The sequence below is a fragment of the Peromyscus maniculatus genome, chromosome 9, assembly GCF_049852395.1.
Source record: "Peromyscus maniculatus bairdii isolate BWxNUB_F1_BW_parent chromosome 9, HU_Pman_BW_mat_3.1, whole genome shotgun sequence".
NCBI classification, from domain to species: domain Eukaryota; kingdom Metazoa; phylum Chordata; class Mammalia; order Rodentia; family Cricetidae; genus Peromyscus; species Peromyscus maniculatus.
In genome coordinates, this window is record NC_134860.1 from 11405077 (window position 1) to 11432761 (window position 27685).

At 37.4% G+C, this 27685-nt stretch overlaps 1 protein-coding gene across 9 annotated transcripts in view; it reads left to right on the plus strand.

Moving 5' to 3' along the window:
- Wapl (WAPL cohesin release factor) overlaps positions 1–27685 on the plus strand; it is a 69451-nt gene that overhangs the window by 24907 nt on the left and 16859 nt on the right. For 4 of the 9 annotated variants that reach the window (XM_076544413.1, XM_006976688.4, XM_076544412.1 and 1 more), the window contains exons 4-11: positions 3202–3320; positions 16304–16399; positions 18053–18205; positions 18464–18600; positions 19447–19558; positions 22156–22383; positions 26649–26760; positions 27388–27485. In XM_076544413.1, coding sequence (XP_076400528.1) covers positions 3202–3320; positions 16304–16399; positions 18053–18205; positions 18464–18600; positions 19447–19558; positions 22156–22383; positions 26649–26760; positions 27388–27485 — 1055 coding nt within the window. The remainder of the gene's footprint in view (positions 1–3201; positions 3321–16303; positions 16400–18052; positions 18206–18463; positions 18601–19446; positions 19559–22155; positions 22384–26648; positions 26761–27387; positions 27486–27685) is intronic. The other 5 variants (XM_076544416.1, XM_076544415.1, XM_006976689.4 and 2 more) reach the window with 2 other exon arrangements.

Genomic DNA, 27685 nt, shown 5'->3' on the forward strand with positions numbered 1-27685 from the left:
TATGTAGGTATGTGTGCCTGCATGTGGGTATATGCATGTGAATACAATTACCTTCTGAAGCCAGAGGCATTAGGTCCCCTAGAGCTGGAGTTAGAGTTGTAAGCTGTCTGACATGGGTGCTGAAAACTGAACTCTGATCCTTTGGGAGAGCAGCAAATTTTCTAAACTACTGAGCTTTCTCTCTAGCCTTACTTTGTTATATTACACTTTAGTAGAAGCATCTATTTAGAACCTATGTATTACCTTATGCAAAGGTATAGTATTTTACATATAAATTTTTAGGTCTTAAGTTATGGTAGACTGGGAGTCTTACATGTTTTAAACCAGTGACTAGCATTTAAGATTTTTAGTTTTGGGTTGAATTCCAAACCAGGGCCTCACACGTAATAAGCAAGCTCTCCCACTGAAATATAACCCTAGGCTAGCATCTGTGAATTTATGTGAGAATTTTAAACTATTCAGTCTTTGAGACAGAGATACCAAACATCTTGTTTTAGCTTTGAAAATCCAAATGCAATGAAGACATAAGGATAGATTTTGGACATTTAGTACTGTACTGATAACAGATGGTCTTAATGAGGGAAATACTCAAAAGAAATTAATTAAACCCTTTGTAAGTAGCACAAAACAAAAAAAAAATTTTTTTTTTTTTTTGCAACATTCTCAAACCCTCTTAAATTATGGTTTCATAAGATTGAAAAGTACGCTGGGCAGGTGAATATGTGAGTTCAAGGCCAGTCTGGTCTACAGAGTGAGTTCCAGGTCAGTCAGGGCTACACAAAGAAATCCTGTCTGAGGAAAACAAAACAAAGGATTGAAAAGTACTAGGTAAGTATTCTCTTTTAATAATGAAAATTTGTCTTTTAAGATTGTAGGCCCAGTGATAAGGTTCTCCTAGGAATTGAATCTCTAGTGAGAGATAGATACAAATAAAATAGGTAGCTCTGCTATAATTAGCCGTAACAAGGGCTATGTGTAGAGGATTCACTGTTAAGTGAGGAAGAATTTGTGAAAACTACTAGAATAAAGGGTCTTTTCAGCCAAATACAGCTTTTCTATATTGGTTTAATTGTTTAAAAAAGCTTTTGTCCTGCTAAGATTGTAGAAGTTTGTAATTGTGAATTAGAATTTCCATTGTATTTGTGAATTTAGATTCTCAAATAGAGTATATCATACTTGATACTACCTGCTACCTAGCTGTTTTGGACCTAAAAAATATTTGCTTGATTAGAATTTATTTCTGGTGTTGGGGGTGATTTGTACAGGAGAGAGGTGCTCTACCACTGAGTTGTTACACCCTCAGCCCTGATGATTCTTCCTGTTTTAAACTGGAATTAAAGCAGAAGCTTCTAGAGCTTCTTCACCCCCTAAAAAAGTATAGTTAACATTGATCCACCGTTGTCATCATCAGCCTCTTCTGGGAGATGCAGTTTGCAGCAGCCCTTACTAGACTTGAGATCTGGCACCTAATGCTGTCAGGACCTGCACTTTTTTTTTTGTCCTGCTGCAGGGTATTTGACTTTTAGTCTCATTTGTCTAGTAAGTTATTATTCTCATCTGCGATTTCAAATCTGTTTTTATATCTTGGAATAATAGAACTTTAATTCTGAAATGTGAAAAATAGACTCACTTTGAGAAATAAAGTTGACATTGAACATTTGAAAACTAGAGACCACTTGGATGAGAAACACCAAGTTGCAATTGAGTCTTGATATAATGTGCGAACCAGTAATCATTTTTAAAAGTTGAGGTAGAGAAAGGTCTTCCCTTTCTTCTTATGTGTTAAAAGAAAATGTTTGTAACCATTTAGGAAGTAACTTAATCCTTCAGTAGTTTTATGTGAAGGCTCATGAGTCATTGAACTGCATTGTACTAGCCAAAAAAACCCTGTTATTTTGTTTTCCTCCTGACTCGGCCTCCCAAGTGCTGGGATTATGGCTTCTGCCACCACACCCAGAGGTTTTGCATTTTGAAATTTAGTCCTTTATGGGGCTGGAGAGATGGCTCAACAGTTAAGCATGTTTGTTGTTCTTGCAAAGGGCCTGGTTTCAATTCCCCAGCACTGTTGTTCACGACCATTGGTAACTTGAGTTCTAGGGGATCTGATGCCTTTTCATTTCTTCAGGTTCCCAGGCAGGCATGTGGTTCACATGCATACATATAGGCAAAACACTCACGCGTAAAATAATTCTAAACTTTTTTTTTTTTTTTTTTTTTTTTGGTTTTTCGAAACAGGGTTTCTCTGTGTAGTTTTTTTTGGGGGGAGAGGGGTTCCTGTCCTGGATTTGACTCTGTAGACCAGGCTGGCCTTGAACTCACAGAGATTTGCCTTTCTCTGCCTCCCGAGTGCTGGGATTAAAGGCTTGTACCACTGCCACTGGCTAAATATTTTTTTTTAAGTGGTTATCTTTGTAGAAGCCAGCAGCCTCTTATACAGCTTGAACAATGTCTCTGACCTTTGAAAGCCACACCAAAAGCTACTTATCTTACATTAAAGCACTCTATACCCAGGCTAGCACAAATGCATTCAGTGGGTACTGGAAGCATATAGTGTTGACACCAGACTACCTGGCTTTGGATTCTGGCTCTGCTACATCAGCTCTTCCTAACTGGCTTCCAGCAAGTATTCTTTTAATGCAACATGATTTCATGAACTTAAAATCTAGAAAATGTGAAACTTAGGTATCATTTGATATTTATATGAATTTGTGTAAATTTTATATATCTAGCATCTGTATATATCTGGCAGTTATATGATCTATGAAGTTCAATTTTTATTTTGGAAAAAAAATTTAAGTCAGGTATGGGTGTTGCATCTGTAATTTTGGAAAAAAAATTTAAGTCAGGTATGGGTGTTGCATCTGTAATTTTAGTATTTGGGAGGCTGAAGCAGGGGGATTGCCATGAGTTTGGAGCCAATTTGGGATATCTAATGAATTCCAGGCCAGCCTGGGCTAGCTGCATAGACCCATTCTCAGTAAAAGAGAAAATATTTGGTTTTTCTGTTAACAAAATTAAAAGTAGAACACGTGTACCAGCCAGGTTTTATAGTAGAGGGTGAGGGTTAGAGTGCTTTTTCAGCCATTACTACTTTTTGTCATTCATTCATTCATCCATCCCCAACACTATGCTTAGAAATGGCCTTAGTTTTCTGATAATTTGAAATATTAGAAAGCTGGCTAGTTTTGATTACCGTTTCAGAAAACTTGGATTTTACAGAGGACTTGCCTGGTGTGCCTGAGAGTGTGAAGAAGCCCATAAATAAACAAGGAGATAAATCCAAGGAAAATACCAGAAAGATTTTTAGTGGCCCCAAACGGGTAAGTAAAACACTATATTGGTGGTTATTTTATTATTTATCATTAAAGGTTTCATGTTTTAGTTAGTTTTCTATTACTGTGAAGAGATACCATGACAACATTTAATTGGGGCTAATTTACAGTTGAGAGGTTCAGTCTGTTGTCATCATGGTGGGTCATGGTGGTGTACAGGCAGACGTAGTGCTGGAGAGGTAGAAGAGAGCTCTACATCTTCTGCAGGCAACAGGAAGTGGTCTGAGACACTCACTGTGTGTGGCTTGAACATATATGAGACCTCAAAGCCTGCCCCCACAGTGACACACCTACTCCAACAAAGCCACACCTCCTAAAGCCAGGTGGTGGCACATGCACTCAGGAGGCAGAGGCAGGTGGATCTCTGAGTTCGAGGCCAGCCAGGGCTATGCATAGAGAAACACTGTCTCTTGGGATGGGGCTGAGGTGGGGCACATGCTACTGCCTTTGGGGGCCATTTTCTTTCAAATTACCACAGCTCAACTTAATTTTTTATTGGGACGTTACCAGCACCCATCTTGGCAATGTTTCTCACAAGATACCTGTAAATCTTTTTCTTTTTCTTTTTCTTTTTTTTTTTAAATACACCATTTTATGAGAAGTTGTGTATATCTATATAGGGATATATAGAATTATAAATTACTTTTCCATGCTCTAGAATATTGATTGTTGAAGCTTACAGTCAAGAGGCTGGTGGGAACTAAGGCTTGTTGCTGGTCTGCCTTGTAATAATAGTCTTCTATCACATATTGTCCAGATAGGACCAACATTCAAAATACAGTTTCTACTAAATTCTAGTTGCTTTCTTTCTCTTTTCCCAATTTTTTTTTTGGAGGGGGAGGGTGGTTTCCAGACAGGGTTTCTCTGTGGAGCTTTGGAACCTGTCCGGGATCTCGCTCTGTAGACCAGACTGGCCTCGAACTCACAGAAATCCACCTGACTCTGCCTCCTGAGTGCTAGGATTAAAGGCATGCACCACCACCACCACCACCACCACCACCACCACCACCACCACCACCACCACCACCTGGCTTTTCCCAGTTTTTTTAGATAAATACCTACAGTCATACCACTGTCCAGCTTTTTCAGTAGCTGCAAACTATTTTGCATTTCATTTTATATTCTCATTAGCAATATAGGTTGTATAAACCCCCCCCCCCCATCCTTGCCAACATTTACTTTAAACAAAAGCTACTGTAGGCTAGGTATGGTGGTATATGCCTTTAAGCTGAGAAGGGCAGAGGCTGGCAAATCTCTGATTTTGAGGCCGGCCTGGTCTAAGTAGTGAGTTGAAGGCCAGCCAAGGATATATAGTGAGATTCTGTTTTCAAAAAAAGCTACCTTGAAGGTATGGAATAGTTATGCTTTGATCTTCATTTCTATAATGACTACTGAATTAGAAACTATTTTCCTATACGTACTTGTCATTTGTGTGTACATATATCGTGTATTTATGTTTTCATGAGTGTGTCTGCATGTACCTGTTGATGCCAGAAGATTGAATTAGGTCTTCTCTAGTGTTCCCTGTCTTACTGTTTTGAGACAGTGTCTCACTCAATCTGGAGTTCACAGATTCAGCTAGACTTCTACTGTCCAGCAAGGCCCAGGGATCCTCCTTTCTCTGCCTTTCCAACTCTGGGATTACAAGCGTGTGCTGCTGTGCCTGCTTTTATGTAGGTGCTGGAATTGAACTGAGGTGGACACGCTTGTATGGCAAGTGCTTTTCTGACTGAGCTAGCTCCCTAGCTCCATTTGTCCGTGTTTTGAGAAATGTCTAATTGAGTCTTTTGCTCTTTTTTTAAAAAAAATTAAGTTTTTTTTTTTTTTTACTGTTTAGTTGTAGGAGTTCAGTATTTTTCTCTCTCTCTCTCTCCTCTCTCTCTCTCTCCTCTCTCTCTTCTCTCTTCTCTCTTCTCTCTCCTCTCTCCTCTCTCTCTCTCTCTCTCTCTCTCTCTCTCTCTCTCTCTCTCTCTCTCTCTGGTTTTTCGAGACAGGCTTTCTCTATGTAGCTTTGCGCTTTTCCTGGATCTCACTCTGTAGACCAGGCTGGCCTTGAACTCACAAAGATCCACCTGCCTCTGCCTTCCAAGTGCTGGGATTAAAGGCGTGCGTCACCACCGCCCGGCTCAGTATATTTCTCAAAAAATTAAAAGTAAAACTACCACATGACCCAACTGTCTCACTCTTGGGAATATACACAGAGAACTCCATACCCTGCTATGCAGATAATTATATCCCCATATTCTGCTTTATTCACTGTAGCAAAGGATTTGGAATCAGCCTGGTTGTCCATGAAAAGATGAATGTATATGTATGTGTGTGTATATATATATACATATATATATGTGTGTATATATATGTATATGTACATATATATATATAAATATAAAATGGAATACTCTTCAGCTGTATAAGAAAAATGTAATAAATTTGTAGGAAAATGAATGAACTTAGATTAGAATGTATAATATTAGCTGAGGTCATATAATCTTAAATTAATGCCTAATTCATACTCTGTTTTCATCAGAAATCCTCAGGATGTCTTTCAGTTACCTTCCCCAGACCTTCCAACCAGAATCTTGTAGCAGTTTGGTATATTTTGTCCTCACAAATACCTTATTTAAATAGATTCTTATTTAAAATAATCCCTTTCACTTATTTTTATTAGGAGGCTGTGATATTTGTCTTTGAGACTGCTCCACACTTAGAAGTTATCTATAATCCCCTTGGTTTTTAATTTGCTTCACTATTGGTGTAGGAAGCTGTAAATTAATAAATATATATTTATTATATAACATAATAACTATATAATAAATTATATCCTGGATTAGATTTTAGTTAAACTTTTTTTTCTTTTTGCAGGACTTCATTGGTTATAATTGTGTGTGTTTCTTTACCTTTGAAGCCCTATAATTTCTGGTTATTCCACTCTTAATATATCTTCATTTATACCTCCACCTACTTTCTACAGTATGGGGGATTGAATCTAGGGCCTTGTATATGTATTCTTGGCCTTTAATACTGTTTGAACAACTAACAAAGGCTGTGATCATGAGCTTTGTTTAAAACAAAGGCACATTTTCCTTTTTTTAATTTTATTAGGTCTCTTCTGACACCATGTGAATATCTTATTCTGCATTATATCATTTAACTCATTGTTGCTTGCATCTAGTATTGAACCTTGTCTTAGTTACTGTTTATTATTGTGAAGAGACACCTTGACCAAGACAGCTTATAGAAGGAAGCATTGCATTGTGAGCTTGCTTACAGTTTCAAGGGTTAGTTCATTATTGCGGCAGGGAGAGTGGCAGCAGGTGGGCAGGAATGGTGCTGGGGAAGGAGCTGAGATCTCACATCTGATCCACAAGTTGCAGGCTGAAAGGGGGCTGCGGGGAGGGAGACATGCACACTTGAAACTTCAAAGCCCACTCCCAGTTATACACCTTTTAGAAGGCCATACCTCCTACTTCTTCCTAAACCACGCTGTTCCTGTGATTCAGCATATTCAAATATATGAAGCTGTGGACACTGTTCTTATTCAAACCATCATAAACCCTACCACTGTCTTTTGTTAGACTGACAGTCGCAGACTGGTGAAAAACCTTCAGATTACTGCTTGTACTTTTAGAAGAATAGTAGTAAATAGTGTAAGGAATAGTGTAAATAGTCTCTCACACCATTGACAGATTAAATTTATTACTTATTCGCATTGTTCATAATATAGTAAGCCATGAGTGACATCACTTTTATGGCAAATCTAAAAGAGGCAAAGTGTTGAGAAATAGAATAATAGCACTGAGGCAAAGGAAGTGGGCAGATGTTGGAATAGTCATCCAAGAGGTACAGTGGAGTAGAATTAGTAAATCTAAAGTCCAATATATAACAGAAATACAGTTAATGTTAATATTGTATATCAAAAATTTGCTAAATGAGTAGATTTTAGGTCCTTTTACCACACTGCAAAAAAATATTTAAGGAAGGGATGGATACATTCTTAACTTGTATTAATCATTTCATTGTTTTCATGTTTATCAAAACATTTTGTATTCCTTAAGGTATAATAATGTATAATGAACTTTTTTAACTTATTAAATGTAATATGATAGGTTTTGACTTTTCTTTGTATGCCCTAGTTGTTTTAGATTTGGCTAGTGGGAATGGAACCGTTTCTAGCTCTCTTGCTTCTCTTTTATGTAAACCCAACGTCTTTGAGCACTTCTTTGTTTTCTGCACAGTAAAGTGACCTAGATTCATCATATACTTTTCTTTTTTCAGTTAAAGAATTCATTTCTCTTAGGATTCTTAGTTCTTTTTGTACAGCCTAAATACTTAGAATACTTGAGTGCTAACTATGTTCATTGCCTATAGGCCCTGTCATCAGACAGCTAGAAAAAATAAGCTATAAGTTTATATGGATAGCTTTACTTTAAATTTAGCAAAGCAGAATTAAAAAATGTATTTATTATTAGTGGGTTGGGGGAGAGGCCATTTACATGCCATAGTACTTGTAAGGAGGTCAGAGGGCAAACCTCTGGAGTTTTTTATTATGTAATCCAGGGATTGAACTCAGTTTATTAGATGTTTATAGCAAGGGCTTTTACTTGCTGAGCCATTTTGTGAGTCCTGATGTGACAGAATTTTGTATTTGGTTTACTGTTCCATCCTGTGCACAGATAACCACCTTATAATGTCACTAATGATAATTACTGGGATAGTAAATAGTGATTTTTGAGCTTTGCAGCTCTTTTTGCTGTTAGTATTTTACTGAGGATGACTGGTCAGAAGCTGGGCATGGTGGCACACACCTGTAATAACTAGCTGGCACTTGGGAAGCTTGATAGAGGAAACTTGCCATGAATTTGAAGTCAGACTGGGCTACATAGCAGGCAGGGTGCCACAGGCCTTTCATCCCAGCGGAAGCCGGGGGATAGATCTCTGTTAGTTCAAGGCTAGCTGGTGTGCAGAGAGTTCTCACAATAAAACAATTCTTTAAAAAAAAAAATCTTAATCATCTTTTCCCCTCTTATTTGTATTTAATTTTTGGAGTGTTTTGTTTTGCCATGTTAGTTATCTAAACCAAGGCCTCATACATCCTAGGCAAGCACTCTACCACTGAGCTATACCCGCAGCCCTATGTTAAGTTTTTAAATTTAGTTTTCAACTTAATATTGAGGGATTTTGCTTTGCTATTCACACAACTTAAAAAATTAAGATTGTACATGCACTTGACCTGATTTTGGTGTAATTTATCTGGCCTAAAATAAATCAGGTCATGAAAACAAGTTTGCAGCAGACCTATTTGCTACTGTCTTGATGGACACGATATTATAGTGCCAAGAAAATTAAGGAAATTACTTCTGATTTTTTTTAAACTTGCTATGGGATTGAACACATTTGAAAGATGTAATGTGGGTAAAGCCTTGTTGTAATATAGTAGTAGTTTTAGTATTTTATTCCCTGAAGAGACTTAAATATTCCCTCCTTTTGTGTGAGTAATTAGGATTCGCAGAAAACTAAATTCTCCAAGGAATTTTTATGTAGATTATCTTTCAGATACCATAAGAGAGAAGGGGTGTGAGTGGATTTAGGAAATGTTCTCAGTAGCTGTAGAATGGCCTCAACTTGGATTTGTCTAGTACTTCCTCTGACTCAATGTAGTTGCCATGTTCTTGGTAGGAACACTAGAGGAGATACTGTGTTCTCATTGCTTCAAAACCCTGTTAAGTACACAGCTCTGAAACATGTAAAACGTATACATTCTTCTTGTTGTAAAGACTACGGACTTAAACCCAGTGCCTTATACTTAGTTAGGGTCTTGCATATGCCAGGCAATCCTCTACTTCTGACCTATATATCTCTACCCCTCATGCTGTGTTTTTACATATGATTGCATACCTAGTTTTGTAGAACCTAGAGTTCATGTGGTGCTTTCACTTCTGGGCCAGCACCAGGTTTATTCTGGCCTTCATGATTTTATATTTTACTTGTCTTTGTCTAGAGTGAGAAATCTAGTGTCATTATCTTTAGTATGCTTGACCATTTATTGGGTCTTAATATTTGTGAATGGTTTCTTGATCATTTAAGTCATCTTCTCACCTTAATAATACAGACATATGCTAGCTAGCTAAGAGTTTCCTTTTCTCTGCCTTCTCATAAACATTAACTTTCTTTTTTTAAAAAAAATTTTTTTTTAGATACTTATTTTATGTTTAAAAGTCTACATGTATGTATGTGCACCCACATGTATGCCTGGTTGCCCAAGGTCAGAAGAATTTGTCAGATTCCCTGGTACTTGAGTTATAGATGGCTGTGAACTGCCATGTGGTTACTGGGAACCAAATCTAGGTCCTCTGCAAATGCACTCAGCTGCTGACCCATCTTCTCCAGCCCTGCATTAACTTTATTAAGTATGTCATCTGTACAGTTTTCACCTTACCAAGAATGTAGGCAGGAGTTGTTATGTTAGGATTGAATGTTGGCTGGAGGTTACATGCTATAGAAAAATGAGAAGGGTGAAGAAAACTGGTTAAAAAAAACGGTTGAAATAATGGCTTTAAAAAGTCATTTGCTGGATTTGAGAATTGGCTTGGTTGTTCAGAGCATTCATGCTTTTCCAGAGGACCCAGGTTTGTTTCCCCAGGACCCACATGATGGTTCATACCATTCATTTCAGCATCTGACACCCTCTTCTGACCTCTGTAGGCTTCAGACATGCATGTGGTACATATACATTCATGGATGCAAAACAGTCATACACATGTTCAAAAACAAATGAAAAAGAAAAGACTAAGAGTCATTTTCTGGTTAGGAAAATAAAGGAACTTTAGGAATTAGACTTGAACATAACTGTATTTAAGTAACCTTGGTTAGGTCTTAGTGGTTGATTGTTTGGAAATTCTGGTGCTTTTTTGTTTATGAAATGTTAACCAGTTTCTGATTTCTGGCTACCATTTTCCTGCCTCCCTTATTTGCGGCTGTCATACATGTGCTGATTTACAGAGATCATTTCTTCTGCTTGCTCTGCCCACTTTAAATTCAACTTCTACTCACTCCTGTCTGACTTCTGAGGCAATGTTTTTATAATCAGCCAGAATCACCTTTAGTGCTTGGAAGGTGGCATTTTTCCTGGGATGTTGGCCATCTTGTTTTACAACTAAGACTACTTCTGGATCTTTGAAACTAATATAAGATCAGTTGTGGTTTCAATTTTCAAATATTTCTACCACTGCTTTTCAGTGTTTCTCTGTAGTTTAAAACTGGGCCCATCTGGCCCTATCTTTTGTCTGACTTTCTAAGGAACATTTTGGACTTAAATTTTTACTTTCCTTCTGTTATTCAATATGACACTAGATAGTAAGCTTCTGGCAATTGGATTAAAATTTACTTCTCATTATAAACCATGAGTACATACTAATTTGTATTAGAAAGTTGCAATTGTATAAGGCTGCAAGTTTAAAGTTGTGTATAGCTTTATATTTTATAAATTCTTTTGTTTGCTGAAATTAATTAATTTATATAAGTTCTCAATTTAAAAACAGAATCCTGTAACTGAAGAGATTTTAAAGGACAAGTACTCCCACATCTCACCCAAGAACAAATGTTCCTTCACACGGTGCTTGTTTTAGCAGTTAGAACTCACTTTCCCAAAACAGCTTTTTTTTTTTTTTTTGTCCAGTGTATTTACTGAGTGTTGCTTTTGTCCTATATTTGAGGATTTACCTACCATTTGAGAATTCCGACATCTAGGTGGTAGTGATTTCTAAAAACTAGAAACTGAGATGTTAATGCATATGAAGCCTGAATAAAAAATAGACTAGCTGGGTGGTGGTGGCGGCGGCGGCGGCGGCGGCGGCGGCGGCGGCGGCGGCGGCGGCGGCGGCGGCGGCGCACGCCTTTAATCCCAGCACTCGGGAGGCAGAGGCATGTGGATTTCTGTGAGTTCGAGGCCAGCCTGGTCTCCAAAGCGAGTTCCAGGAAAGGCGCAAAGCAACACAGAGAAATCCTGTCTCAAAAAACCAATAAAATAAAAGATAGACTAGAGCTGGTGTGATGGTTGGGAATTTTGCAGAGTATAAAGTTAAAAGCTATCCAGGTGTGGTGGCACATGCCTTTAATCCCAGCACTCAGGAGGCAGAGTTCTGAGTTTGAGACCAGCCAGTCTACAGAGTGAGTTCCAGGACAGCCAGGGCTACACAAAGAAATCCTGTTTCAAAAGAAAAAAAAAGGAAGAAGTTAAGTTATGACCATCTATTTACAGTTTAGATTGACAATCCAGAGAAGTTTAAAGTGGGTCCTGGTTGACTCTGGATGTGGAAGAAAGTCATCCTGATTGGCTCTTCTTCCTTGTCTCTTTATTCCATGTATGATCTTCTCAGTGCTAGCTGTTTGGGGATACCAGAAGAAAGAAAAAGAATGTCTTTGAACATTTGCTGGACTGTTTTTCCAAACTGGCATTTTAAATAGTTTTAGCATTATCTTTCTTTTATAGAAATAGTGTTTGAATACCAAACTAGGCATTCTCAACTGTTGATCTATATAAGTAATGAAGTAAAAATACTGAGGAAATTTAAAATAATTTTTCTGTATAATCCCTTTTTCTTTAATTTTTTTAAATGCTACTAAAATACTACTACTTTTAATTTTCCTTCATTCGAGTGCTTTTTTTTTTTAAAGTGTACATGAGTGGGTTTTTTTTGTTGTTGTTGTTGTTGTTTTTTGTTTTAAGTCATTTTGTGCATGCCTGGTGCCCACAGAGGCAGAGGGAGTGCTAGATCCTCTGGAACTGGAGTTACAAATGGCCTTGAGCCACCATGTGGGTTCTGGGAATGGAATACAAGTCCTTTGGAAGAGCAATAGAGGAGGACGCCTGACATTGATTTATGGTCTCTACAGGCTTGCACACCGAGGCACACATATATATACTGCATGAAGACGCAAGTTATCCAGAATTTGTTTACAGGTTACACTTGCGTTGCCCACTAAGATTAAAGGTGTAAAGTCACTTGCTATTTTCACATAGTACTTGAGGTTAGTCTGTCTCTTGGTCAGTTGGTCTATCCTTCCTCATTTATTTGAAATATGAGTAGGTTTCTTGGTTCTGGTTTGCTTTAAATTTTAGGTTTTTTTTTTTTTTTCATGTTCTTTCCATTCTTAGTGAATGGTATACACAACATTAACAATTTTCCAAAAGTAAAATCTATTTTTAAAAAAGTTAATTTAGTTAAGGGTCACTTCATTTGAGATGTGTTCACACTTCTCACCACTTGTAAGGAACCTTTTATTGTCTGTTTTCCTTTTTATAAAAATCACCTGACTTTTTCTTACTCACTTTCCTTGATAAAAAGTAAAATTTGTTTTTTGTTTGAGGGTTTTTTGTTTTTTTGTTTGTTTTAATAATAAAAGGGTCTTACTGTGTCCTGGTCTGACCTGGAACTTACTGTGTATCCCCAAATCCTCTGGCCTCAATCTCCTGAGAGCTAATATTATAGGCCTATACGACCACACCCTACTTATATGGGCTTTCTGTTGTTGGTGTTTTGTTTTTGAGACAGAGTCTTACTAGGTAGACTTGGTTGCCCCGGTTGTTTTTGAGACAGGGTCTTACTAGGTAGACTTGGTTGCCCTGGAGCTTGCTGTCTAGACCATATTGACCTTGACTCAGAGATCTGTCTGTCTTGGCCTCAGAGTGTTGGGATTAAAGGGTGGGTGTCACCATGCCTGACTTAGAAGAGATTTTTTTTTTGTGCTTTGCTTATTTTGCTTAGTAATATCTCTTGGAAATCACTTAGTATTGGCTAATTCTTCAGAGTAGTAATAATGTAAGAACTTGGCTTTAGATTGCTTTTTTTACTTTAGTTGCATTCTTTCATATACTGAGTATTTATATTTAAATTACTTCCTTTTAAACAATTTTTTTTTAAATTTATATTTTATGTTTATGGTTGTTTTGCCTGTGTGTATATCTGTGCACTGTGTGTAAGCCTAGTTCCCATTGAGGCCAGAAGAAGGCATTGGACTCCTGGAACTGGAGTTGCAGGCTGCTGTGAGCTGCTTTGTAGGTGCTGGGAAATCAAACCTGCGTCTTCAGGAAGAGCAGCCAGGGTGCTCTTTACCCTTGAGCCATCTCTTCATCACCCCCCTACTATTTTGTATATGTAGTTTTTCTTTGACTCCCCAGTGTCTGTTGGCCTTTTGTTTTTCTTCCTCTCTTCTTTCTCTTCTTTTCTTTGCTAGTAAGGCACTATGTCCAGACAGACACAGTTATATATTGCAGCACTTTGAACATTCATTTAGACAGACTTATGATGATTGGTGGGAATACATTGCTGTGTTCATGAAATCTTTGTGAATAAGTCTGGGTGAAGTATAGCCAGCTTACTGTTTTTGTCTTTACTATAGTCTTATTTAAAACTCATGAATTTGGTCTTGTTAAAATAAAAATCATGGCATAAAAAGGGTGACACCCTTCTCCCCTACACACACACTTTTAGAAGCCAACTCAGTGGAAAATAGCAATATACTTTTATTCCTGAGATTATTACCTAGAGTCAGTACATTCTTAAAAGAAATAGAATGGGGTCCTGGAAAGATGGCTTAGTGGTTAAGAGCACTGACTACTCCTCAGAGGACCTGGGTTCAATTCCCAGCACTCACATGACACCTCAGAACTGTTTGTAACTCACAGTTGTGGTACCCAGATCTATAAGCAGGCAAAACACCAGTGCTTGTAAAATAAACAATTTTAAATAAACAAAAAAAATTTAAAAAACAAATAAAAATCAGTAGAATGTTTGCATGTTCAAGCACTTTTCTCTGTCTTTGACTTTTTTGCACTGGTGTAAATGGAACCAGGGGCCTTGTGCATGCTAGGCAGGTGCACTACCAGCACAGTTCCAACCCAGGACAGATTTATACCAAAAGCCTGTACTTAGAGCCTGGGCCTTGAGTGTACTTGAAGTCCTAGAGGTTCCTTGAATCAAGGATTTAATAGGTAACAGGCACACAGCTTGTATAGTGGTTGTCTAAGATGAACATGAACAGAGAGCTAGTTTTTAGAATTTATGTTAAATCCACTCTGTGCACATAAGACCCAGAAAATCTGATCAAGTCCTTATGTGAGTTCATAACTTATTTAGATGTGATAATGAATCATTACTTAATGCAAATCTAGTTCATAAGAGTAATGGCAACAGCGGTATTTGGCCATTATTGGGCTAGGTTTTTGTACAAATGCTCTTTATTTTGTGTGTGTTGCACTAAAACAGAAAAATTGCAGTTATAAACAGAATCATTAGATCAGAGATTTGAGGTTTAAAATGACAAAATTCAGTATCAGGTGTTCTTGGAAGGTAAAATGGTATGTTTGGCTTGTCATTCTTTGTTTAATCAGTTTCCTTTTGTAAATAAAGGTTTTATTCCTTCTATACAAATTTAATCTTTTGGGTTTGAATTTACAGGTTTCATTATTTGTGGTTCTGAAATTCAGAATGTTCAAAATAAGAGACTTTTCTTTCCCCCCAGAGCTGAGGACCGAATCCAGGGCGGAGCGCTGGATTCTACTACTGAGCTAAATCCCCAACCCCGAGACTTTTCTCATTTTAAATAAATGATTTAGCAGGACAACAGCCTGTATTTAAGACAATTTATATCTTTTTCTTTCTTTCTTTTTTTTTTTTTTTTTTGGTTTTTTGAGACAGGGTTTCTCTGCGTAGCTTTGCGCCTTTCCTGGAGCTCACTTGGTAGCCCAGGCTGGCCTCGAACTCGCAGAGATCTGCCTGGCTCTGCCTCCCGAGTGCTGGGATTAAAGGCGTGCGCCACCACCGCCCGGCTTGACAATTTATATCTTTATGAACATTTAATGTTTTTGTATTTTTGCTACAGAATTCCCAATTGCTAGTACACTGAACTTCTTGAGACTATTGTGTCTTGTGAGGTAGTACACAGCTACCTTTGTAACATTTCAACAATTTTTAATGTATGGTGTACATTTGGCTCCAGCGGCATCACTTAAATGAGTATGGAACTTCTTCCCGCCTCTCACAAACTGCTTGATTCCCATTGTTAGAGAATTATGAAGCAAGAATGACTAGTATGAGGAATAAAGTTTTGCTAATGAACATGTTAAATATATTAAATAATAGACTTTCAAAACATTTACTTTAAAAAAATATTCATTTACTTATCTTTTCTGTGTGTGAATGTGTGAGAGAGTGTAGGCACATACATACAAAGATATGTTATGTGCAGGTCATGGGACAACTTTTAGGAGTTGGTTCTTGCTTTCTACCTTGTTGAACCAGGTCTTGTTCCTGCTACTGTTATGCCACATACTCTAGGCTAGCTGGTTCTCAAGCTTCTGGGCAGTTCTTCTGATTGTAGAAGTGCTAGGACTCCAGATGCTTGCTTGCTACATGCAGCTCTATATGTGGATTCCGAGACCACTCCACCTGTCATCCTGGTACTGCTAGAACTTGTACTAAGTGAGCTATTTCTTCATCCCCAATAAAGTACTTTATACAGAAAACAGTATCTAATACCAAAATTTCCCATTCCCATTACTTTTAGGGAGTAGATTTGCATTAAGTGATTGCTCATTATTATATCAGAGTAATTTATGAACTCATGGAATGACCCAATCAGATTTTCTGGGTCACACACATATGCATGGGATAGATGAAACATAAACTAGCTCTCTGTTCTTTATGTTCGTTCCTCTTAGACAACTGCTATATAATCTGTGTGCTTGTTAGCAGTTTCAAGTGCTTTCTTCTGGTTGACTTGTTGCACAGAAGAGCAGTTGCCAATTCTGTGCTAAATACCAAAGCAATTCCATCTGACTTAGGCTAGCAAAAGCCTCTTGTTTGGTCTAAGATGTATGTTTATGCATTTCAGTTATTCTATATAAATGACACCTTTGTGTAAGGGATACAAAAACGAGATGGAAGCAGTTGATCTTTTTCTCATTTTACTAGTCACCTACAAAAGCTGTATATAATGCCAGGCATTGGAACCATCCAGACTCAGAAGAACTGCCTGGACCACCAGTAGTAAAACCTCAGAATGTCACAGTAAGTAAAACGTTTTATTTTTCCTCTTTTAAAATAATTTATAAGTTAATCTAGATCGGTACTATCTTAATTTTTATTCTTTCAAGGTTATAATTGAAAAGCTTTGCAAATAAAAACTTTGTAGGAGTTCAAGGCCAACCTGGACTTCATACTGAGACTATTTCAGAAACAAAACAACAACAAAAGACCAAACCAGAGCATTTAACCATGATTCACATTTCATAGAATTTATAGTATTTAGGGTTTAAGAAAAATTATTCCTTATATAAAGTATTTGTACTGATTCTTTGTGTGTGTGGTATTATGTATGTATTTGTGTGGGTGTGTGTGCAGCTGTGTGTGTATGCAATAGAGGACAACTTTCAAGAGTAATTTCGGCTGGAGAGATGGCTCAGCAGTTAAGAGCACTGACTGCTCTTCTAGAGGACCCAGGTTCAATTCCCAGGACCTACATGGCAGCTAACAACTGTCTGTAATTCCAAGTTCTGACACCCTCACACAGACATACCTGTAGGCAAAACATCAATGCAAAAAAAAAAAAAAAAGTTTCTTTTCTTCCATCATGTGGGTTCTGGGGCTCAAGCTCAGGTTGTCAGGCTTGCTTGGCAAGCACCTCTACTTGATCAGCAATCTCACTGGCCCTCTCTGCCTCATTTTGAGAAAGGGTCTCATTGATTTTGGCTAGTTCAGCTTGACTAGTGAGCTTCGAAGATGCACTAATCTTCACCCCCAACTGCTGATGTGTTGTCTTGCTTTACTGCTGTGCCCGGTTATTTTTTTCATTTATTTTTATGTATATATGCTGAGGGTCCAGACTCGGTCCTCATGCTTGCGTGGCAGGCACTTCACCAACTGAGCGTTCGTTCTCCCAGCCTGTTGATCTCAGAACTTACAATAGAGCTAGGCATGATGGTCCATACCTGTAATCACAGCACTTGAAGGCTGAGGTAGAGAATCACTTCAAGTTTGGTGCCTCTGTCTTTTCAGTAATTATTTTATTTTATTTTATGTGTAAGAGTATTTTAATAGTGAAACTTCCAAAGGAATGAGTTGTTATAACATTAACAAAAATTTGGGGGTAGAGTGAAGTCAAGGGCCTCATACATAGACAACTGCTCATCCTCAGTTCCAAGAACAGAACTATAGTATAAGGTTTTCCCTTAAATTGATTATGATGTCCCTGTCATATATGCTTGTATATGTATATTATTTGTGATGCTGAAACATGCTTTGTTCTTGTTACAACTTATTTTTATCCTTTATTGCTTTTAGTTTCCTATGCTTTTATGATTCCTTTGCTGTAGTTTTTCTGAAGCCCTGTCTAACTGCTTATCAATGCTACTCATGCATGCAATTGTGGTTCTTTATTCTCTTAACAGTCCTGGAAGCAAACAAATGATATGAAATGTGACGTTTAAAAAAGCTAAAAGTATTTCTCAAGTGGTTCTTTTGTGTTTGAAACATTTAAATCTTAGTAGTGCATGGAATTTGAATTATCTCTTAGGACCTTTCAGCAGCCTCCCTCTTCTCCCTTCAAAAAAACAAAAAACAAAAACTTCATTTACTTTTTAAAAGCTAAATTTGTCACATAGACAAGATGTTACCTTTTAAAATATTTGCTTAGAACAACTAATTTAATACCTTTATTAATAGGTGAGGCTGTCTTCAAAGGAACCAAATCAAAAAGATGATGGAGTTTTTAAGGCTCCTGCACCACCACTCAAAGTGATAAAAACTGTGACAATACCTACTCAGCCCTACCAAGATATAGTTACTGCACTGAAATGCAGAAAAGAAGACAAAGAAGTAAGCGGCCATATCCAGTTTTACTGCACGTGGATAGATTTCTATGTGTAACATTTAGCCTTTTGTCTTAAACAGATATCACTACACCGATAGCCACATATTTGAACCACAGATGTACCTTGTCCTACTAGTACTAGTGATTTAAAAACATTTTGTTGACATCTAATGAATGATTGTATAGGCTTTTTATTAAAGACAGCGATTTAGATATGCTAGTTCTTAGTTACCAAAGAGGTGGGCTTATTTTTTTCTTGGCAGTTATATACTGTTGTTCAGCACGTGAAGCACTTCAATGATGTGGTGGAATTTGGTGAAAATCAAGAGTTCACCGATGACATTGAATACTTGTTAAGTGGCTTAAAGAGTACTCAGCCTCTAAACACACGTTGCCTTAGGTAAGATCTTAATTTTACATTTTATAATGTTGTGCATGCTCTGTCATTAAAGTTTTTCAATTAGATGGCTTTAAATTTGTTAGTAAAGCTAATTTAAAAAATTTTGTGTCGATAATCAGTGATATGTTAAATGTTTCCTTTTTTCTTTAGTATAGGCTTCAGTTTCCAGATGCTAAAAGAATAAATAGTATACTCAGGAATCTGAGGGTGGTTTTTTTTTTGTTGTTGTTGTTTTTTCGAGACAGGGTTTCTCTGTGTAACAGCCCTGGCTGTCCTGGAACTCACTCTGTAGACCAGGCTGGCCTTGAACTCACAGATCCGCCTGCCTCTGCCTCCTGAGTGCTGGGATTAAAGGTGTGCGCAACCATCGCCCAGCGTGAGGGTGGGTTTTTTTTTTCCCCCAATTATCTCAAAATTACAGACATCAAGTGATAAATTGATTTGAGCAGAGACATGGGTCATCTTTTACGTAAATGTAATAGATTGAATACCTAGACCTGGTTGTATTATTTATAGTGAGTTGGAGTATATCCAATCAAATATAACCACTTCTAGTTTTCATATAATAGCAGCATTATGAAAGATAATGATTTTAATGGTTGTAGTGACTTGAGGAATATACTACAGACATCATGCTATTCATTTTTATAAATATAGTATGTGCCCAGTCACACTCAAAGCCTTGGTACATGTTTGAAAATGATGGTTTACCCATGGTTTTTATCTTTGTGTTGTCAGTACTTTAAGCCTTCTGCTTCTTTCTCATTTGCTTGTTTGGAATTATGCAAACTACAGCTAATGTCCTAGCAATTTTTAGCTGTCCTAACATAATCTGTTTCTTTTTAGTGTTATTAGCTTGGCTACTAAATGTGCCATGCCCAGTTTTCGAATGCACCTGAGAGCACATGGGATGGTTGCAATGGTCTTTAAAACCTTGGATGATTCTCAGCACCATCAGGTATTTTTAAGTTTCTGAGGTTGAGAGGTATTACTGAAAAATTGTAGTCTTTGACTATATCAGAAAATACCTTCATTGGATATTCATATAAATGAATTAAAGTTTGAGTTTATTTGCTTGATGAGTAGAGATGATAACTATACATTTTTGCTTCATAAATCGTGTTTTCTGGAGACATTTTTCTTAAGAAAAGTTTTTGTTATATTTATAATATAAAAGTTTATATTATTAAAATCTTACTCATTTGTCAGCATACTATACTGAATATTTTATAATGTAAGAATTATTTCCTCTATTTAGAAGAATCTTTAAATATTGTTTGATATTAATGGCATGAAAAGGGTTTTGAAATATGGTCATGATTTTAAAATATTTGGTTCATTGTTGGATCTGGAAAATAGCTGCATTGTGAAAAGGAACAAATAATAAAGGTTACCTAACCAAAGTTAGCTCCAGTGTCATCAAAAGTTAGGGAAAAATAGTCACTACCAAACTTACCAGTAATATATTGAGGTGGCCTTGTGTGAAAGGAAATTACAAATTGAGTGACACAGAATTAATACTGATTCTTCTAAAACCCAAAGTAATGTAGTTAAAGTGTGTGAGCATTCCTCTGTACCCAGGTTGTACTCAGCAAAGAGTAACAAGGACAGAAAGACAAGAAATGCATAGTTTGCTTCATCGCCCAGTTAGACTTCACATAGACTTAAGACCATCTTTCCTTAGTGGGTCCCTCAGGCTTTTATTGTGGCATCCTAATTTTCAAAAATGCTTTGTAAAGATTTAATCAAGGGAACTAAAGAGATGGCTCAGTAGTAAAGGATCTGAGTTTGGTTTCCATCCTTGTATTCTTAAGGGCATTTGTCTACCAAAGGCTGACTCAGTTAACATTATTCTAAAACATACCACCTTGAGTATTTTAAGAGCACATTTTGTTAATGCTTTATTAAAAACAGTTACTAGGGGCTAGGAATGTAGCTCAGTTGCTAGCATGCTTGCTTAGCAAGCACGAGGCCCTGGGTCTGATCCTTAGCACTGCATAAACCAGGTATTATACAGGCCTGTAATCCTGGCATTTAGGGAAGGAGAGACAGGAGGACCAAAAGTTCATTATCCTCAACTATACAATGAGTTCAGGGCCTGCCTGGGTTACATGAGATCTTATCAATAAAATAAAACAAGACTGGTGCATGCCTTTAATCCTAGCACTCAGAAGGCAGAATCAGGCTTACCCCTATGTGTTCAAGGCTACCCTGATCTACCTGGTCTACGTAGTGAGTTCCAGGGATACATGGTGAGACCGTGTCTCAAAAAACAAAACCAGAAACCCAACAAACTGACTGTTGTCAGTCCCAGTGGTGCTTATGTTTGGCTCCTGCACTCAGGAGGCAAAGGGCAGTGGGTCTCCAGGCTAGCTTGGTCTCCATAGTGAGTTCCAGGCCAACTAGGACTACATAATGAGACTGGATCTTTTTTAAAAAAGAAGTTGCTGGATTATAACATTTTAAAAAGAAATTAATCCAGTTACATTTGTTTCCTATAAAACAGTGTTTTCTTAGCCTGGCGGCGGTGACAATACACACCTCTAATCCCAGAGAGGCAGAGGCAGGCGGATCTCTGCATTCTAGGCCAGCCTGGTCTACAGAGTGAGTTCCAGGACAGCCAAGGGTACACAGAGAAACCCTGTCTCAGAAAAAACAAACAAATTACTAGTTTTTGAGTGTTTTGCTTGCTTGTTCGTCTGTGCACCAGGTGTGTGCCTGGTGCTGGCAGAGGCCAGAAGTTGGCATTGGATCCCCTAGAACTAGAGTTCCAGATAGTAGTGAGCTACCATATGGGTACTGGGAATGGAGCCCAGATACCCAGGGAGAGCAACTAGTGCTTGCTCTTAATTGCTAAGTCATCTCTTCAGCCCCCTAGTTGTATTTATTTCAGTCCCTTGTATACTGATAGAAACTCAGTTGTCTGTACTCTCTACAGAGGGAGAATGTGTTTTGATACAAATTATAAACATTTATGTTACTATTTTTTAATCAAAAATTGGCATATCTTTAAGTTAGAAAGAACATTAAAGGTATATTGTAAAAAATACTGTATAATACAAACTCCTCATTTAGGAAAAGTTCAAAGAAATAGGTAGTTGACTATATTCTAGTTGAACATTCATTAGAGAAGGATGATGGAGAGGAAAAAAAACAACTTTTTTTTTTTCCTTTTTCTCTTTTTTTTTGAGACAGGGTTCCTCTGTGTAACAGTCCTGGCTGGCTGGCCTAGAACTAGATTTGTAGTCCAGGCTGGCCTTGAACTCATAGAACCACCTGCCTCTGCCTCCCAAGTTGGATCAAAGGTATGTGCCACCACTGCCCAGCAAAAAAAAAAAAAAAAAACAATTTTTAATCAGTGTTTTATTGATCAGATAGATATATTTTCCTAGGATATTTTGGAAGAACAGTGAATCAAGCATTTTTAGGGTCTCCCAACAAAACCAGCAGTAGGAATTTTAGATATTTTAACTTATAAATGTCAGTAATGTCCTTGTTTTCTAAAGTTGTTAGTAATTGCTTTCATGAATATTTCTCTTTTGGGATCTGTTGAAGAATCTGTCCCTCTGTACAGCTGCTCTCATGTACATATTGAGTAGAGATCGTTTGAACATGGATCTTGATAGGGCCAGCCTAGATCTCATGATTCGACTCTTGGAACTGGAACAAGATGCTTCTTCAGCTAAGCTACTGAATGAAAAAGATATGAACAAGATCAAAGAAAAAATCCGAAGACTCTGTGAAACTGTGCACAATAAGCATCTTGATCTAGAAAATATAACGGTGGGTTGTTTCCTTCTATAACAAATGAAGATTACACTCAGAAGTCTGATTAGTCACAGTGACTATGTGGGTTTTGACAAATCATTTTACCTTTATTCATTAGCCTTGTTTACAGCCTTCTTTGACAGTTTTCTAGTAAGATTTAGCTCTGAACATCATTTCCTGTCCTAGTTAGGGTAACTGTTGCTATGATGAAACACCATGACCAACGCAACTTGGGGAGGAAAGGGTTTATTTCAGCTTACACTTCCAGGTAATAGTTCATCCTGAGGGAAGTCAGGGCAGGAACCTGGAGGCAGGAGCTGCTGCAGAGGCCATGGAGGAATGCTGCTTACTGGCTTGCTTCTTATGGCTTCCTCGGCCTGCTTTCTTAGAGAACCCAGGACTACCACAGTGGACTGGGCCTTCCCCCATCAGTCACTAATTAAGAAAAAGCCAGATCTTTTCTCAATTGAGATTCCCTCCTTTCAGGTAACTCTAGCTTGTGTCAAGTTGATATAACATTAGCGAGCCTACTCCTGAAATCTGTAAACTAGCTCATCTGTATTTGAGCCTTTCCTGGTTTTGGTTTTGCTAGTAAACAACTGTTTTTCTTGTTACATTTTACTTAAACTTTTTCTTTTCCTTCCTTTCTTCCCTCTGCAGTTAAGCTGTTAGCAACTGGGATTTTTATTTTTCTCCATTTCAGAAATCAGGATTTGTAAAGGATTTGTAAGCAAGCATTGGCTTATTCTAGACTATCTCAGGGTATCTGGAAGCTAAAAGAAATTCCTAGTCACTTGCCTTTTTTGGAGCAATGTCCCTATTCATTGTAGGATTATGGCAGGTGTTTACCTTTATTCTGAGCACAGTTCCCCCAACAGATGATGATAATCTAATGGTTACAAGGCTAATAAGATAATTGACCCATGGTTTTGAGGAGAGGAGAAAAGATTGTTGTATAACTTGATTTTGTGAGATAAAACTTTTTTCTCTTGCCTGCTTAACTGAGAGGCCTGCAACATTTGCCACAAACGTTGACAGACGGTTATACTAGTCACAGTAACTGAAGGCTGTCACTGTTTAATTATACTAGACTTACTAAGGGGTTCATGGATTCTGAAAAAGATAGTAAATGGGAGCAAAGCCAGCCAGCTTTAAGCACATTGTCAGGTTCAAAACTCAAATGTGTTCTCTGCTTTCTAGAACTGGAAAATCACCACAGTCTGTGTAATACCTTTAGGTTGATTTGGAAGTGGGGCAGGGGCAGTATTATACTACATTTAAAACTAGTAATTTTCATTCACTCAGCATTTTTGCATCTACCTTTTAAAAATAATTATTAAATTTACATTCAAAGTGTAGGTTTCATTGTGGCATTTTCTTCCATTCTTTGTTTTTATTGGGACATCTTTCCCAGTGTTCTCCCCTGTCCAATAACTCAGTTACCACTCTCAGCCAACCCCAGAAATATTTGCTTGTCTGTTTATTCCTGCACTGCTGAAGATAGCTAAGAAATGGACCTAACCTAGATCTCCAGGAACAGATGAATAAATAAAAATGTGGTCTATATATCAATGTGGAATTTTAGTCGTCCATAAAGGAAAGGTTAATTTTTAGTGCTTAAAAATTAAATTGAGCCTATAATTTTTATTTGCTGTATAATTGAATAAATATTTCTTTTTTGTTACTCGTATTCAGCATTAGAGTTTGAAATATTTGCTGTTAAATGATAATTTTTTTTAAATGAATTTGACTTCTTTTGTTACTTGTTAGGGTAAGTAACTATCAGCATGAAACATATTGTGACAGTTTATTAAATAATTTACTTACATAGTTAAAGCCAGAGCACGGGACTGTGTTAGGGTGCTTCTCCTTCAATTCATTGTCAGCTGTTGTTAAATATGGTTGTTTCTAAATTGTACAGTAGGCTTAGAAGTTGCTTTGTTTAAAGAATAGCTGCACACATTGGTTTTGTTATATTTGGGTGTGGCTTATTTTTGTTGTATGATGTTTTTGTATATTTTAAAGTTTTTTTGTTTGTTTTGTTTTGTTGTTTTGAGACAGGGTTTCTATGTGTAATCACTGTCCTGGTTGTTCTGGAGCTCCTTCTCTAGACCAGGCTGTCCTTAAACTCACAGAGATTCACCTGTCTCTGCCTCCTGATTGTTGGTATTAAAGGCGTGCACCACCACTGCCTGGCTATTTTAAAGTTTTTCTATTCTGTTTTTTAAATAATCAATTTATAGCCAGGTGTGGTAGTACACAATTTTAATCTCAGCACTCGGGAGGCAGAGGCAGAGGCAGTCAGATCTCTGAGCTCAAAGCGAGCCTGGTCTACAAAGCAGGTTCCAGGACAGCAAGGACAACACAGAGAAACCCTGTCTCCCCAAAAAAATAAATAAAAATAAAAAATGCTTTAACTTCTTTTGAATATACTTGTTCTGTTGATAAGACATAAAGATAATAATAGTATAGAGTTTTAAACAATGGATGACTGAGCTGGGCGGTGGTGGCGCACGCCTTTAATCCCAGCACTCGGGAGGCAGAGGTAGGCGGATCTCTGTGAGTTCGAGGCCAGCCTGAACTACCAAGTGAGTTCCAGGAAAGGCGCAAAGCTACACAGAGAAACCCTGTCTCGAAAAACCAAAAAAAAAAACAAAACAAAACAATAAAACAATGGATAACTGAATGTTAACAGTTAACAGAATAGTCTTATTAGTGATTTTGCTTTAGAGAATTATTTTAGTTTTCAAATAAAAATGCTTAAAATAGGTTGTTTTTGAATGGTAGCTTATGATATGATAAATATAGTCTAAAATACAGGGTTTTTTACTAATATAAAATTTTTATAGTCTTAAAGATACAACATTAGGCCTCAGCTTTGCTGTTAAGACTCATGAGGTGATTAATTTGTTAATTAAATTACTCTTTGCAGGACCTAGAATGAGAAATGAACCTAATTCAATAATTTTCTTGTATTGGATTCTAATTCTCTATTTACCCTAGCAAAATTTTTCTTTGTTTTTGAAGAACTTATTAAAATATTTAGATCCTTCTTAATTTTTTAATACTGAGATTCTCATTGGTAAAACTTGTTTTATTTTGTGTAATGTATATTCAGTTTCAAATGTAATATATACCGAGGTGAAAAATTTCCTTTTTGAAGTGTGTAAGTTCAGATTGTGGTTAGAGGTCAGACAGAAACGTCTTTCCGGTCTTTGCTAATTATTCCCCCAACCACCCCCCTTTTTTAAAGGAGTAGTTCATTGCTACGTTGCAAGGGGTTAGCAGACTGAACAGTAATTAAATCAGTTCCTCCAACCCTGCTGATTATTTCTTCTCTTAGGCTAAACTGTATTACACCAACAACTAGATTACTCTGTTGGGAAGTGGCTTTAGATCCATAGGCTCTAAATCCATAGGTTCATGAAGAAAAATGCTAACCTAGTTAGTTATAAATGTGGTCTTATTTGTGCACCATCTAGTGGTGGTTCTGGATGTATATTGTTGTGACTACAAGGAATCTTCTCGTTGCTAAAGAATCCTATAGTACAAAGTTCAAGACAACTTTGTAGGAAAATAAAAAGTAATGAGCAGAGAACTTGAAGAAAAAAATGTGGTTCACTGATAAATGCGTGGAAAAATGCTTGTGTTTACTGTATTCAAAAAAACTATAAACCAAAGTGTTATTACTTTGTACCTTCAGGCTGTTTAAATTAATGACCACTGAATTTGAACATTTAGGGCCACTGACATTCCCACACTTGCCTCCTTGAAATGTATCTCATTACATTCTTTTTGGTAGGTTAATCCAATATATTTATTTATAATAAAGAATATATTATTTGATTCAGTAATGCCACATCTGAGCCTCTATATTGGCATTATGTATTACTGAAACTAACAAGAAATAGATTACTTTTAATAAACTTTTTCCATAAAAGCAAGCCATATAGTTGAGGCACAGTTTCTTCAGTATACACTATTCTGATAAAATTAGACATTAATTCACCTATGAAAGCATTTACTGTTCTGTTTTTGACTTACTACATTTTAATAAAGACAAATTCCTAAATTTAATGTTTCAGAATTATTCTAGCCAGGGGGTGATGGCACACACCTTTAATCCTAGCATGTGGAAGACATGGACAGGCACATCTCTATGAGTTCTGGGACAGCCAGAGTTCCATGGAGAAGAAACCCTGGTTTTTTTTTTTTTAAATGAAAAAATGGAAAAAAAATTGTACACCTCAATATTCATTAACGTATTTCTGATTTTTTAGACTGGTCATTTAGCTATGGAGACATTGTTGTCCCTTACTTCCAAACGAGCAGGAGACTGGTTTAAAGAAGAGCTCCGGCTTCTGGGTGGTCTGGATCATATTGTAGATAAAGGTCTGTATGCAACGCGCACACACACACACACACACACACACGTCTAGTCCCAACACTTGGCAGGCCGATCTCTGAGTTGAAGACCAGCCTGGTCTACAGAGCAAGTTCTAGGACAGCCAGGGCTACACAGGAGAAACCCTGTCTCGGGAAACAACAACAACAGGAGACACGGTGACCAAGGCAGCTTATAGAGGAAGTTTATTGAGGGCTTACGGTTTAGAGAGTGAGTCCATGACCATCATGGCAGGGAGCATGGAGGCAGACAGATGAGGTGCCAGGGCAGTAGCTAGAGTTCACATCTTGACATATAAGCACCGAGTTTAGACAAGCAAGGAGAGAGGAACTAACTGGGAATGGCCTGAGTATTTTGAAACCTCAAAGCACATATAGGCCTCCTCTGACAAACCCAAAGCTCCTAATTCTTCCTAAACAACTGCTGACCAAGCATCCCAATAGTGGAGCCCATGGGAGCCATTCTCATTCAAACCGCTGCACTTAGTATTGAGCATAAAGTGATGTTCACATTCCAGCATCTTCGTAGCACGTGTGTGGGTGACTTTTGGTGTAAGCTAAGGAATGATTATTGAAGTTTTATATACTAACTTTTGTCCATTTCTTTTTGCCTAGTAAAAGAGTGTGTGGATCATTTAAGTAGAGATGAGGATGAAGAGAAACTAGTAGCCTCTTTATGGGGAGCAGAGAGATGTTTACGAGTTTTAGAGAGTGTAAGTATGGGAACTTCATGAGGGAATTATATCTAGTTGTGATTGTATATGCTTATAACCACCTGATGTTTTTTATACCAGGGAGTTTTATCTTTGTTGCTCTGAAAGGGTTCTTTCACAACCATTTGTCAGTAAGTGAGCATCTTACCATTTTAAGGATGTGTTGTGTTGCTGGACATGGTGATATACGCTGTGCTCCT